Source organism: Rhamphochromis sp. 'chilingali' (genome assembly GCF_963969265.1).
Source record: "Rhamphochromis sp. 'chilingali' genome assembly, chromosome: 7".
Taxonomy (NCBI): Eukaryota; Metazoa; Chordata; class Actinopteri; order Cichliformes; family Cichlidae; genus Rhamphochromis; species Rhamphochromis sp. 'chilingali'.
Genome location: NC_137934.1, coordinates 27,745,090 through 27,760,264, shown reverse-complemented (window position 1 = coordinate 27,760,264; position 15,175 = coordinate 27,745,090). Strand labels below are relative to the sequence as shown.

General features: G+C 40.9%; 1 protein-coding gene across 2 annotated transcripts in view; it reads right to left on the bottom strand.

Annotated features, from left to right (window-relative positions):
- Positions 1-330: 330 nt before the first annotated feature.
- The window catches only part of zc3h3 (zinc finger CCCH-type containing 3), an 81,751-nt gene continuing 66,906 nt past the window's right edge, over positions 331-15,175 (bottom strand). For both annotated transcript variants that reach the window (XM_080887774.1, XM_080887775.1), the window contains exons 9-12: positions 14,640-14,771; positions 7,053-7,216; positions 6,792-6,949; positions 331-596 (exon numbers count right to left, since the gene is read on the bottom strand). In XM_080887774.1, coding sequence (XP_080743900.1) covers positions 565-596; positions 6,792-6,949; positions 7,053-7,216; positions 14,640-14,771 — 486 coding nt within the window. In that variant the 3' untranslated portion in view covers positions 331-564. The remainder of the gene's footprint in view (positions 597-6,791; positions 6,950-7,052; positions 7,217-14,639; positions 14,772-15,175) is intronic.

Below are 15,175 nucleotides of genomic sequence, written 5' to 3'. Positions count from 1 at the left end.
ACTTTATTTACTGTGTATGGATGCTCAGCCTCTTTGAGAAAGTGTCTTTTCTGCTTTATGTGTTAAAGCTGTAGTGGCTAGGAGCCAAACACAGGCGCACACAATGTGGCGAAGGTGTGCTTATGTTTCTCATCTCCAGAATTTAAACCGTTTTTGTTGCCACCACCTGCCAAGCTCCCACAAACCCTCTAGGGTCATTTCACAACACCACAACTCCAAATCAATTCAGTTTTATTTCTGTCTTGTCAATTCACAACAACAGTCATCCCAAAGTGCTTTAGATTGTAAGATAAAGATCCGGATTCAGATTAAAAAAATAACCAAAAAAAAAACAACTGACAACACACATTCAGAGTTAATACTTTATTTCTTTACAAAACTGGCATTGTAAACATCTAACTGATATGCAAAACATGTTCATAGACAAAAAGCATAAAACTTTCAGGCCCTGAGTGAACTCATTCAAGATGGATACATGTGCCAGGACAAGCCTGAGCTCAGAACTCACATAACACTAAACCTGATAAAATCCTTTCGTGTCCAGTCCCACTGGTTTCTGTGATCTTACAGACGAGGCTTGATCTGCAGTTTTTTCTCTGTGGAAGAAAAAAAAACACCCTGAAGATTAGGAGGAAAAAAAAAGAGTATTTGCAAAAATTAAATGACAAAAAGGTCCAGTTAGAAAATGACAAATTGTGTGTTTGCTCATGTGCAACTGACTCTGTTGAATCCTGCTCAAACATTGAGTGATGACATCTCAGTTGATGAGCAAATGAGGAAGAAGATAGAAACAGTACAACAGCGATGAATGAAGGTAGGTGGGAATGTGTGTGTGTGTGTGTGTGTGTGTAGCCTGGCAGTGATACATTGCATCTGAGCTAATTTATGCAAAGTGAAGAGGAACTTGTTTGGCTCAGTTCCACCTTTAATGAGGCTCTGGGCGGTGCAGTGTGTTAGTGAGAGACCAGTGTGTCATTAGTATTACTTAAGAGCACAAACCAACTGGACAGAGGGGGTGGACGGATGAGCCAGTGATGGTCTGTGTGTGTGTGTTTTCCTGGCACCCACAGGACAAAGCTCTAGTCTAAAATGTTCTTCATAGCGCAAAACAAAACAACACCTTTGATTTCTAGTTTCCAGGTGTTTCTGAGTCGCTTCAATCTACAATTCTACATGTTTCTTACAGTGTGAGGGAACTCTGCAAGGAGAAACTTCCAGCTGATAACACTTCTTTCCATACTCACCGAAGTCCTTCGAAAATCATGTCTTGACAGCCATCTTAAAACATCTTACACCACCATTTTCATTCACCTAAACTAACTTTATTGTAACTAATCACCGAGAAATATAAACCGCTTGTATATGAAGGCAGTAATCAAAAAGTTTTCAAAAGTCCCTTTAAAAACAAAACCTTTACATAACTTATAATCTTCAGTTCAAAGTCAACTGCCTGAGAACTTTGTCGTTGTGACTTTACTTATTTTGAGATCTTAAAATTGCAGCCGTGCTGAAACCTGTCAGTGTCTACTGCAAGATTATTATTAAAAAATATTTGGACTGGGACTGTGTATTACTGGATACGGTGAGAGGTCAAGATGACCCAGGTCAGTCAAAGGTGCTGCTTGATTCCAAGTAAGATGAGGCCGGGGCCTTTCTGTGTGGCAACTGTACGTTATTTGAGGGGCTGTCACAGGGCAAGACGAAGGGTACACCTTGGACAGGTAATTCACACTCAAATCTGGGGTGAAATTAGAACTGCCAGGTAACCTAAGATGCATGTCCGTGGACTGTGGGAGAAAGAGTACACAGACATGTTAGTGTACTCTGACTTTGTTAGTCCAAGGTATACACCCTGCATCTTGCACTATGACAACCCCCTCCCCTCTGTAATCCTATATTATTAAAAAAAAATGGATGGATGGTTATGAGAAACAGACTCTCTCAGGTGAAAAACACCAGCTTTATGAATATGCAGCAGGAATAGGAACAAGCTGCTGTGAAAGTTACTGACATAAGTTGACATGTCATTAGAATCCCAAAAAGCAGGATTCTTCTCCTTTTATTGGCCCTTTAGTCAATGAAATGATGAACAGCTAATCAAAACTGGCAGCAAGAGCAGTCTGAGATGGCGTACCTGTGCCAAGGCTGAAAATGGTCTCCACATTATGCAGGAACTGGGTTGCTTGATTATATTTGATAAAAGGAGTATGCAGTACCTTTCTTAGGCTTTCTTGAATGACTTACTGATGGAAACATCATTTTGTCATCATACATTCAAAAAGTAAGAGTTAAAAAAATCAAGACATACATTTCTAAACATACTGGACTAAGTAAAGTCTTCATGTGGCACACAGACTTTACATATTTTTTCCACAGTGTGCTTAGCTAACTTTTTAGCAGTTTTCTCGCACCGTGAAAGTGACAAAAAAGTTTTTCATGCCTTCAGTGAGAATAGCTGAGTTAGAATTGCAGTGAGTGATATTAAGATTATATACAGTAGAAAAATGGTGGTTTTCTACTGTTTAGTAGAAAACTGCCTTATTGATATCAAGAGTCGTGACTGGTTCTGTATGACTTGAACTACTCTTTAGCATAATGACTTTATCAAGGAGAAAATGTCATTTTTAAATGGATACTTAGAGCAAGGAGACTATCCAACTGTCCAATTCTAATTTCAGTCATTTTTGCCGTCACTCTTAATTATCCATTGCCTTTTACTTGTTTAAATCATCAGACAAAATTAGTGAAATCATAACACAAACTGTGTGAAAAGATAGATTTGTGGAATGTGTGGTCAAACAGGTTGAACACAGATGTTAGATGCAAACAAATGCTGCACTGGAAGTGACAACCAGTTGGTGAGTATGTGTATGTTTAGCAGGCAGGGGCAGGTGGATGGGTGAAGCCTGGTGAAAGCAAGGGAGGGGGATGGGATGGCCTCTGTCCTAATCCACTATCTTTCAAGTCTGTCAACAGAGAGCTCAGCTGTGCCATCCAGCCATAAACTGAAATATTATTACCTCTGTCCTCTGAGCATTATTACTCCTCCACTGAGCGTCACCAGACACACTCTAAAGCTCACCTCCTGATCATTATTATCTGTCTACAGCTCAGACAGACCACCACTCCCCAGTCCCACGAATTAAGCAATGATGTATTCATGACAAAAAAGAACCTCCTACAAAGCATCTGTGGACAATACACCTCTGTGTCAGCACTTTTACACCAAATGAATCGCAGTTAGTCCTCTTAAGGAATATTCTATGACAGCTTACCTTTTGCCATGACTGCTAATTTAAACATTCTACCACATTTGGAGATATGAAGTAACAATGACTCTCAGAATCTATGGTTGTAAAAAAATCTACCAGATTATCTACAAGTGGAAAAACGTTGATCCCCACAACATTGAATGAAACATTATTGTGTGCACATCACTGTAGCAGAACATGACTGGACAACTATTAATAAAAGACAATTCAGGACACCAGTGTGTAGAAGCTTTGAGTTCAGATAGTTCATAAAGATGGGATCAGAAGTATTTGGACGATGGCACATTTTGCAGTTTTGCCTCTGTACACCACCTTGCTTTTCAAACGATATGTGATTGAACTTTGTTTGCCTGCGGGACTCCAGAAGCAACTAATAGGTACTGGTAGGATAAGGGGGCCGCTGCTCTGGAAGTACCTTAAGCAAAAACTTCAATGGAACAAGGCTTTCGATTGACCTCAAAGTGATTCTGGCAAACTGTCAGACGAGTCAGGAGTGAAAAGCAGCACTCTAATCACACTGTATACAGTGGAGTTGGGATGCTGCTGACTTCAACTGAAGGTATATGAGATTCGCCCTCAATTCCCTAAGACTCTGGATGTTGTGAGGCTGTCTTGTATGACATGTCTCTGCAATGTTGCATACAAATCTAGGGAGGTGCCTCTAGATTAGCAGATTTGAATGATGGCTTCCCTGTTGAACAGGACAGTCCATCCTTTAGTTGAACCTCAGATTTAGGAGGAACAATAAGGGGTTTTTGGACATTGGACAAGCTCTTTATCCTTTTGAGGAGACTTTGCACAGTCTACATATATCTTACTGACTTGGACATCGCAGTATCCGGTGGAGGCACTTCGGCAGTATGGTGTATCTGGCTTGCTATAAAGCACCATTTGGCCCCTGTACAGCCGCAGTGAGGCGGACTCCTTGCCAGTGGGTTTTGGACTCCATTAAGGCTGCCCCTTTTCATTGAATCTGTTCAGAATTTTTAACTGGCAGAATATCTAGGAATAGCAGGGCTCTAGAGTGCGACCAATTTGATCGCAAATTCAACCAAATTTTTCAATGGTGCGACTAACAAAAATTCTAGGTTGCACCGGTGCAACCAACAGCTGTTCGAGTCTCCGTGTGGTCAACAACATACACACATTATGCCTCTATCGTGGTCTAAACCAATCAGAGATAGTCAGCGGCGGGACCTCTCTGATTGGCCGTGGTCCAGATATTTCTGTAGTCCTTTGTGTGTACGTTCAAAAGTGCAGGTGGATAGAGGGAGGTGAGTAGCTTGAATAAAGCGATATCAATTCATTAAATCCTGAATCGACTTTTATTAATGTATTTTGCCAGAAACGCTCACAAAACTATTTCAACAACCACCAAACAGCAAATGAGAGCAGGTAAGCAGATTCTGCACAAAGACGTAAACACAGAGCGCGGACCCGACGCATCAGAATCAGCTTTCTCTTTCTCGGTTTTCTCACCCGATGGCACGTACGTGTACACACCCTTGGGGCTGGAAGCCGACAGCTCACTGATTCTGATGTGTCGGCGGGTCCGCGCTTTGCGTTTACATCTTTTTTGCGCTAGATTCTGAGCTGCAGGTTTTGTCTCTCTCCAACCAAAATTCACTGAACCAGCAGCAAAAGAAGATCCGAACTGTGCTTCACATTTGATAAATGTCGTCATTAATTCCCTCTGACTTCTGCTGTTTTGCTTCCACCATGAAGCAAAACAGCATTATTCATTCGCTTATTACACACCAGTCTACCGTTGTTTACAGCGCTGTCGGCCGCCGTCTATATATATATTTTTAGAACTCAAATAACCTCGTGCAAGAGAGCCTAATTTCTGCTGTTCAATACTGAAGAAATGTATACTTTTTAAAATTATGTAAAATTGCAGAATATTTTTAAGGTTATCTGCTATAAAAAGCCAGGCCAGGAAAATCTGATTCATGTTTTTCTGTTTTATCCTCAGTTACTTTGACACAAAGGCATCTGCTGTGATGCTCACACCTCTGATGAAGTCTCACAGTGTCAGTACTGATAGATGATCAGAAATATAATACTTATGACTGTCTGAGGCAAAATTGAATCGAATCACCAAACAGGTCGTAACAGGAGGCTGATGTAATGATTAAGTTTAACATTGCCTACAATATTGTCAAAGAATGCCAAAACACTTTAAGCACAAGCACTTTTTCAGTAACTTATCTTTCTTGTAGAACTGTGCTCCAAATAAAGAACTTTGTGTTGGCAAGATTGTTAGTTAATCCTTTACAAATCAATATTGTCTGTATGGACAGCAGTTTCCCCCCTTAAAAAGTGCACATGTAAAACTGCGGTGTTAAGTGATGCGGGTTAAAAATTTGGGTGCGCCTAACTTTTGTACTGGTGCGCCAGTGCAAACGTGGCAAAAGGTTAGTCTAGAGCCCTGCATAGGCAGGTGGTAGACTTTATCTCTGATGGCCTTTGCTTTTTATAGTTGATATGGTTCTTTGTAACCCAAATAATTTTCTTAGGGATTAATAAAATATGCTGATTCTGATTAGCTTCATGAGGTGGTGACCTCCAGCTTGCACTGCAGCAGTTTAACGCTAAGTGAGGGGAAAGACAATAAGCACCTCCATAAATTCCAGATATTTAATCTGCTCAGTTTGCCACGAGATAATGACAGAATAGGACTCCATGAAACTGTTTGTCCATCAGTTATTCAGTTACAATTGAACCTCTGGAACTAGGGACTGCAATTCAACTGCATCTTAATTATTTGACGAAAAACAATCAAGGTGGTATACAGAGACAAAATTCCAAAAACTGCGTCCAACTGTCTAAAAAAAAAAAAGACTTAAGTGCTTACTGAGACCTATGCACCTTTACTCATTAATTTATAGTGCAAAATCTTTGCTACTGTATAAAAAGCAAATAAGCAAAAATAATGCAGCAATGACTGCATTATTAGAGCCAGAAGGTTATTCTTGTCCCTTCTGGCTTCTCAATAATCATCAGTCAGACTGTATGTGTTTCTCTACTAAACCTCTTAATGTTTGAATTCAGGTGTTCATTGAATTGAGTCCCATTGCCACAGGTGTATAAAATCAAGCACCTAGCCACGCAGTCTGCCCTTACAAACATTTGTGAAAGAACAGGTTGTTCTGATACTGTAATAGGATGCCACCATTGCAACAAGTCAGGTCATGACATGTCTTCTCTCCAAGATATCTCACGATCAGCTGTAAGCAGTTTAATTGTGAAGTGTTAATGAACCACAGGAAGTCTAACACTACGTAAAGTTACAGAGCGGGGTTTCAGAGTGCTGAGTTGTAAAAGTCACTGACTCTCTGCTGATTTAATAACTACAAACGACAAAAACTGAACTGAGGGATTCGTGACATCTGTTTCTTTGGCTGAGCAGCTCCTGTAGTTGTAATATGAAGGTGACCTGGTATTTTTTGTCCATACAGTGCACTATGTTAACTTATGTGACCATTGCTCTCTGGGTTTTGTTGTTGATGCTTATACCTTTGACTTGCACTGCATCAGTAGGAAGCGTGTCTGGTGCATCTGCCTCCTCTGGAGAGCTGGAGAGGGAGATAAATGAGGGCAGCACCAACGAACCTGTGGAGGGCATCCCCAGTGATGCTTGAGAATCCTGTGGCATCACAACAGACAGATGGGGTCTGACAGAAGGGGGGAAAAAAGCCAACAAAACAAAACATAACATAATTAGTCACATGACCAAAGTTTTACAAGTCATGATAAAGATCGATTTAAATTTTAGACCTCTTCAGAGGATCCTTGGTGCGTGCTTTCTTAGCTGGAGGGGTCACACTGTTGCTGGCGCGGCGTTTGACTCGTTGGCGGTGCTGCAACTTACAGCGTGAGCCATGTGGGCAGGAGCCCGTCTTAGAGAAGTCTGGACACACTAGAGTGTGTTTCTTCTTACACTGGTGATAATAAAACACACACACAATCAGGTTTGTAGTTTCACTGCAGACATGAAGAAAGTGACAACTTGTGTCATCACAAATATGGTCAATATGAGTGGATTAATGTCTAACATCTATAAAACATGTGACCTAGTGTACCTTTATTTGTTTAAGTCTGTCTGTCCACATAAGAGACATGTTAAATATTCATATTACGCTGACTACTGTCATGCTTGTCACTACAGTCATCAATCTTGAGATTGTACTGCATAATGCAACCACTTATTTAAGGGGGTGTTTTTGTTTTGAGTTTGTCTGGGATGGGCCACACGTTCTAACTCCTCAGGTTCAAGTCTCTTAGAGAAACACTCTACACCCAAAACATCTCAAATCCAGGAACCACACACACCACGCAGTCCTCCCAGAGATCTGCTCCTATGTTACTGGTGCCAGAAACCACAGGACCCCTCAAAGATTTCAGGGGTCAATGCCCAACAAGTCAGTTTGCAGCATGCGAGGGACTTGCACAATTTCAGGCAGGTGGCATAAATAAAGGGGCAGACTGGTATAGTTTAAGTATCAAAGACTTTCACTTATTGGAGGATGGTAATGAATTTCTGACCATAGTTTATTTTTCTTCCTGATGTGATACAAAATTTTACTAATCTAGAACATTATGAAACTCTGTTTTGGCAGCTTGGAATATTAAACAACACTGTTCTGTATGTGTAGTGGTATTGAAGTTACTATCAGCACCAGTATAAAAACACAGTAAGAGATGACACTTTATTTGAGATGTAATTAAAGACTGCTTCATGAAGACCTGCACAGCATTTTAGTCATTTTAATGGCTCAATCTTAAGATCTGAAAGGAAACCGTAAAAGACAGAAATCCATTTCTGAGTAGTCAGCTGATTTCACATATACTGAACAGGCCTATGACAGGATTTTAAGTGGTAAAAGTGAGGCCCACCTCCTGATTAGGTGCTTTATATGACCCTCCTTTGTAAGTTACCTCTTTTAAAGAGACTATGTCTGTGCCACCCGTCTCTTTTTACATGCAAGCTGAGAAAGTGGGTCATTCTGGGGAGTAGTGTGCAAGAGAGAGCGATGCATGTTTGCAAGTGAGTGTGTATGACAGTGTAATACGGGTGTAAATTGGTAGCTTCATTCTCCACGAGATCCGATCCCTCCCACCTGTCAGAAAAGCTAATTATATTCACTCTGGGGTACAGGCTGCAGGGAGCGCGCGCATGTGTGTTTGTGCGCATCTGTGGAGGGATGACGAGTGCAGGACTGGGAAGCACACCAGAAATAGCGTGTACCAAGGGTTGGTGTGTCTGTGTGTGTGTAGGGGTGAGGGATCTCAGGATCGATTTTCCAAGAACACTGTGGACTCTTGGTCAACTCTCTCTGGAGCCCAGTGGCCCTGACTTGCTGCCATCAGAGCTCCTCTCACCATCCTCACACTGATGTTCCTGCACCCCTTGGTGCCAGGACGGCCCAGGATCAGCTTGCTGTCAAATGTTTCCCTGGATCATCTTATAGGGCTGCGGTTTTGTCACACTTCTCTAAACTAATCAGGTCCTCTACTGGGGCCCATAATGATGATTCCCATTTGGTGCATGACGCCACCATGAAACCTAACAGGTCTCCTGTTATGATGTACCACAAGGCATCATTTTAATAGATTCAGCTCATTTTTACTGGTACTGAAACAATTCTGCAATCATAAAGAGATTCAAGTTATACTACTATAAAATACAAATCACTAGATTTTCAGACTTTGACAGATTTTGTTTTGCATTTTCACTTGACGTACATTACCAAAATGGACAGAAACACTGGCAAGTCTTCACAAGCCTTGCAAAACCACAAACTTCTCTTACACTTCCACAGCTTTGTTTGTAGCGATGCTGTGCATTAAGCTGAGCATGCACCGAGCAGGTAAACTGCCTGACTAATCACAGACTTGCTTTAATGCTCTCCAAATTTAACAAGTCTCTGCTTTATAAAAACTTAAAGCAGATGGTAGCTGCAAAAAGCACATTGTTATGCACTTTTTTAAGCATACTATTTGTGTTTTTAAAAGACTTTATTAGTCCCAAAACAAATATAATTGTCACTATTTGGCAAACAGTTGGTTTATAAGAGACAAAAGTTACCTAACACAAATAAAGGTCATGTTTTCAGTTCAACATTGATATTGGATGACTCTTGTGACATCAAATTTGAGCAAATATTTTTCAGAAAGTTTGGTAGCGGATAAAGTGCTCAGTGCTGTTCTAACACTATTTAAAATGTAAATAAAAACAAAATGAAATGATTTGCATTTACAGAAAGAACAAATCTAATGTCTAATGTCAAAACTATAAATTGTATTTAAAAAAAAAAAAAAAAAATCAATGCGCTCCATTTGTTTTAGATGCCAAAAAGAGGTTTGAAAAAAAAGTTGAAACATGGACATATTTACTACTGCGCTGCATCTCCTCTTTTAAAGACTACAGTGTCTCAACATTTCAGAGCTTGCTTCATGATGTTTTTAATTTGGCAAGTTACTAAATGTTTTCAAGGGGTGACAGTTCAAAGCTTTGAACTGTCACCCACTAATCTGAATTACATTTGATATTTTCCTTTTAATAATTACACAGGGTGGCACAGCGGCTAGCACTGTTGCCTTACAATCAAAGGGTCCTGGGCAGGACAAGGGTCTCCCTGTGCCAGCGTGGATTCTCTCCAAGTACTCCGGTTTCCTCCAATAGTCTGAAGACATGCATGTTAGGTTGAATGGTGATTCTAAATTGGCTCTAGGTGTGAGTGTGAATGCTTGTCTGTCTCAATACTCTAGGCCTGCCACAGACTAGTGACCTCTCAAGGATGTACCCTGCTTCTTGCCCTGTAACAGCTGGGATGGCTCCAGCACCACTGCGACTGCAGTGAATAAGAGGGAGAAAATAGACGGATGGACAGAAAATAATTATACAATAACCAGTTGTGCAAAGGGATAACTGGTTTTCTTTAGTTTTCCCTTTGCTCGCATGTTTTTTTTAAAAATGTGTTGCTGGTCTCATATTTGAAATATATTATTTTTTCAAAAATAATTCAATTTTTTATCAAATTGATGTATTGTTTTTTCATCAGTTAGAATGAAAAACAGGACTTTAATGATTTTTGGATTATAGCATTGTGTTGTGTTTTACATTTTACATTGCCTTCTAACTTTCTTTCATATTGCTTATATAAAACAATTTGGAAGAAAGCTAGGATCAGTCCTGACAACTGACAGACAGCTATGCAGAGACGGGAAACTCTGCACACTCTGCACATCTAAATACACAATGTATGTAATAAAAGGATCATGTCTCTGTCACATACATCAACTTCTCCCAGCATGTGCTCGCAACCCTATTATCAAAGTTCTTAAAACTGCCACGTATCTATCAATTAAGAAAGAGGACAGAGTCCTCAGGACTAGGCTGTGTTAAAACTGAAGAGTTAAAACAGGGAGGTAGTTGTATTGAAACAAAGTGTCAGAGAAATGGACTGTAAAAGCTCACTCGTCTTTCCTGAAGCTCCATACATCCTCATTTTCATAAAAAGACAGAAAGAGCGAGAAAGAAAGAGAGAGAGAGAGTAAGAGACGAAATGGGAGAAAAGAGCTAAAGTGGACAGAACATCTTTATCCCACACCAAGTTAACAATTTTCCACTTGATTTAAGGAATGCTGGGATGTCTCTGGGGCCTATTAGAGAGCTCTCTGCTGGGCCAAAACCAGGAAGAGTCAGCACATTTACCAAGAGACTGAAAGAAGGCGCAAAAGAAGCAAGAAAGAGAAGAAGGGAGGGAGGGTGGGAGATGGAAAAGACAGTAAAATGAAAAAAGAGGATATCATATGCATTTACAACTTGGGCATTAAGCCAACAATCGTTGAGAGCAACTTACAGTGAATGGAAGAGAACAATAATTGAGCACAGGTTGACATATTACTAAGATTACAAACTGAAAAAGGGAGAAAAAGGAGGAATTTACCATGTCGCTACACTTCAGGCTGTGATCAGATCGACATTACTATCCTCCTAATTTATTTCAATAATGCAGTGCGAGTGCCGATGCAGAATTCTTAGGTTTACGAACGAGCAAAGCGCTCCTGTTGCATCGAATTTTAGCAAAAAAAAGGGAACCTGGCTTCACTTGTTGGGCACAATTCTAAGATCTTTTTGCCTGTGATTAGTTTATCGTTTATGTACAGCAAACATTCTTGATGCTCACTAATTTACAAAATGATCATTTAGATAGGAGGAAATAAAAGCTGCTCCGACATCTTTAGGAATATCTGGTCACTTGGTGTCAGGATTTGGCAAGGATGTGAAATTCAAGCGAGTCCTCCAAGACCAGAACTTATCTCCGTATAAAATATATAAACAGCACAACTGCATCAAGACAAACCTTTGAGTTTTTACTAACGAAAAACAAAAATCAGGATATCACAGTACAAGAAAAAATGGGTTGTTAAAGTTTGGAGCGTGGCCCAACTTCAAAGACCAACACAACATCGCCACTAGAAGCCCAAGACAGACAACGCACAGTGAGAGAGGCTGTGCTCTCTAAAGCAGCTGCATAGGGCCCAAATACACACACTAAACCAACTTTCTCTCAGGCCGTGCATCAAGGAGCTCAAACCGAAGTGTTGACCCTGGATATACCTCTACACAGCAAAATCTCCAGTGTTAAATTAACACTAGAGAGTGTCTATATGGGTCCACTCCTCTGAGTGTTAAATACAACACTGTTGAGTGTTAAATTAACACTGTTGACAGTGTTATATGTTTAAAAGTAACCTAGTCAGTTTTGAAGATTAACAATGGCTAACCCTGAGCAGTGCTGATTTTCTAACACTGGAATATTTCTAACATTTTGAGTTATTGAGTTATTAAGATGGACTCAGTCAGGTTCTGTGTAGCAGATTAGTAACAAACCATATGAAGTCTTGCAGCAAACTACAAAAGAAAACTGAACCTCGAGCAGTTTTTGAGCAAAGTCTGTTTTCCAGTAGCCAAATAATGTTAGAGATTAGTATTTTCACTGGGCTCTGTCCTGGCCCATACCCAGGTGTGCTGACACACAGCAAACTTCAAGATGTTTTATCATTGAACAGAGGAACTCTGTATCAACAATCTCACCCTGAATGATGAATTCAGAGAGGACAGACAGAACATGATCCTGACTGGTAACCAAAGTCAAATCAGTTATGTTCGTTCATCTTTATGGGCTTGTTCCCTTAACTTTTTCATCATTTTCTACATTTTATATCTACTTTTTCTCTGTTTTCCTCTTTATTTCCTATATTTATTTTTATTTTCACTTGAACAGACAAGGAAAGACTGAAGGTGAGAGCAAACCAATAGCGTATATACAGTTTTTCCCCCGCTGGTGGGAAGAAGGTGCATATAAAAAGGCTCAATTCGCTTTCGTTATCATGAGGCCAAACAGCAGCTCAGACAGCTCTCTGCTGAACACTGGCTCAGATGCTGTTTCAACCACCTGAAGCAGAGAAGAGCCTATGAAAGCCAACTATTTAGCCAATCTTCCAAAAACTATGGATGACTGGCCACGGCCAACAATCACAGGTGACTGTGAGTTTCATGTGTTAAGAAACCTGGAAGAAGATAGACCTCATGAAGGAGCTACAGCCAACTAAAAATTAAATTCGGGGAGTAAGATGCAGTGGAGAAATTTAGGAAAGCAGAGAAAGAGCTGCAAAGGGGGTGCACATGAGACAACACTGGGATGATACAGGATGGTAGTGGGTCTATGAGGAGAAGGATGAGGAAGGGGGAGGAGGATGGAGGATGGAGGACAGGAGCAGACTTAACCCCTGAGATGCTGAAGTGTCTGCCTGCCTGGCCCATAGTGCCATCCTCAGCAGTTTTCCCATCTATAATTACTGCCTGCTATCCATCATAGAGCCGCCAGAGCATCGCAGCGCACCGCTCTATAAACACACACACACGCACTCAGGCACAAACACACACAGGGGAAAATCACAGACCTAAGCACTTCAGCTAATAGAATAAATATTAATATCCCTTTTGTTTTCTATATCCTCATTTCCCCATGCAATATTTAAATGAGGTCTGACAGTGTGAAAAAGCATCTGTTTCACACTCAAAAATAAGCACAACGAAGAGAAGGGAGCCAGAGATGGATGCAAAAACACAAGGGTGGGGTGGGAGGTGGTGGGGTGGGGGCAGGAGTGGAGGGTGTGTTTGAGGTTGACACGCGGGCAGCAAGTGCGTGTGGTGACTTAAGGATCGTGAGTTCAGTGGAAGTGGTTTTCTTACCCATCAGACCCTCAATGTGTCACTCAGACACTACAGTTATGCCATTATGGACCACCACCCCCTGCAGCTGTTCCTGCCTGTGTGTCAGTGTGTACATGTGCGTTTCTGTGTGTGTGTTCGGGGGTGGGGGTGGAACCACTTGTTTACCTAAGCCTTAAGTTCAGGGAAACTTTATACATGTTATATAATCCGTATGCTCAAATTGAGGAGCACAGCTTAAAGAAAGAACTCTGAAATCAGATCACAGCGTCAGTGCAGGACTGAAACCAAATTTAGAGCCAAACTCACAGGTTTAACCGTGATCCACGTTAAACCTGTGAGTTTCAACTGATCATTGCACGTGTCTCTAATCTCACCTGCACGATAACCGGCCAAAAGGTGTCCCTACAACATCCAGCTCAACCAATGAAGAGAGAGAAAGTACAAAAGTGACAGGAAATAATCCCCAAGCACCGGACATTCATGGATGTTGTTTTCCTAGCTAAATCTGGTCAGGCAGTCATGGCTTTAAAACAGACGTCACCTTCACATCTAAATTTGAGAAGTTAACTCAGCATGAATCCATGCTTACCCACTGAGCAAATTCTATCAGTGTAGTCTGAATGCAAAAAGCAGAATGATGGCAGTAACGCCAAATCCAGACTCAATTCTGATTACTTAATTCAAAAATTAGCTTAAACAGAAAAGAGAAACAGCCAAGTTCACCATGAAGAGAGTGACACATTAACAAAAAACATCAGAGATCCCAAAAGCATACATGGTGGCTGGAGTGAGGAGTTTTTAAACACTCATTTTCACTCCGAAAGAAGCTTTTTGTCTATTTTGACTTCTGTCATTTCGACTGCAGGGACTAATGAACAGCACAAGTGCAAATTATGTTGTTTTACACATTTGTGATGCTGCTCCATGTGCAGTGTGCAGCAGAGACCTACACCATGTGGACATGGGTTTAAAAAGCTCTGTGTAAAATCTATAGATTACCAACACACCATCATGATAGAACCTGCTGCGATCATAAACAAACTGTGGCATAGAGTCTGTAAAATCTAATGCCCTTTAACAAATTAAAAATGTTTTTGTGCATTTGTTTGAGTTTTTACCTTCTCTCCCTCAGGACAGTAACCTTTTACAAAGTCTTGGCACACTTCAGCTTTGCGGGACACGTAGACATGACTGTAGGGACAGTCACTGTTGTTACAGATGCCCTTCAGGAAGTAGGAACACACCGGCATCTGGGAAGAGACAGACATGTGCGTGTATACCATGTGAACCTGACAAATGTTCACAGTGCTTAGTACATACAAGCAGAAAGTAAAGTGTGGAGGATGGTTTATGAATTAGAGAACCCAATGACAATACATAATTTCACAGCAGTGTTTTATGTAAAACCATCATCACAGAGAGGAAGATTGCAGGGGTGATGAGGTGACATGAGATTATACAACTTTATAAACAGACATGCAGTTCTAAAAACCACCACTAGACGTGTCCCGTGTGCCAAGTGATCTGTCACACCGAGCAGCTAAATGACCTTAATTGCAGTTGACAGCAGCGGAGCAAGAGTGAATGTGTGTCTTGACAGCATGTGTGCAGAGAGATCGACTGATTTGGGTGCAGGGGTGAGCCTGGTGGTGAC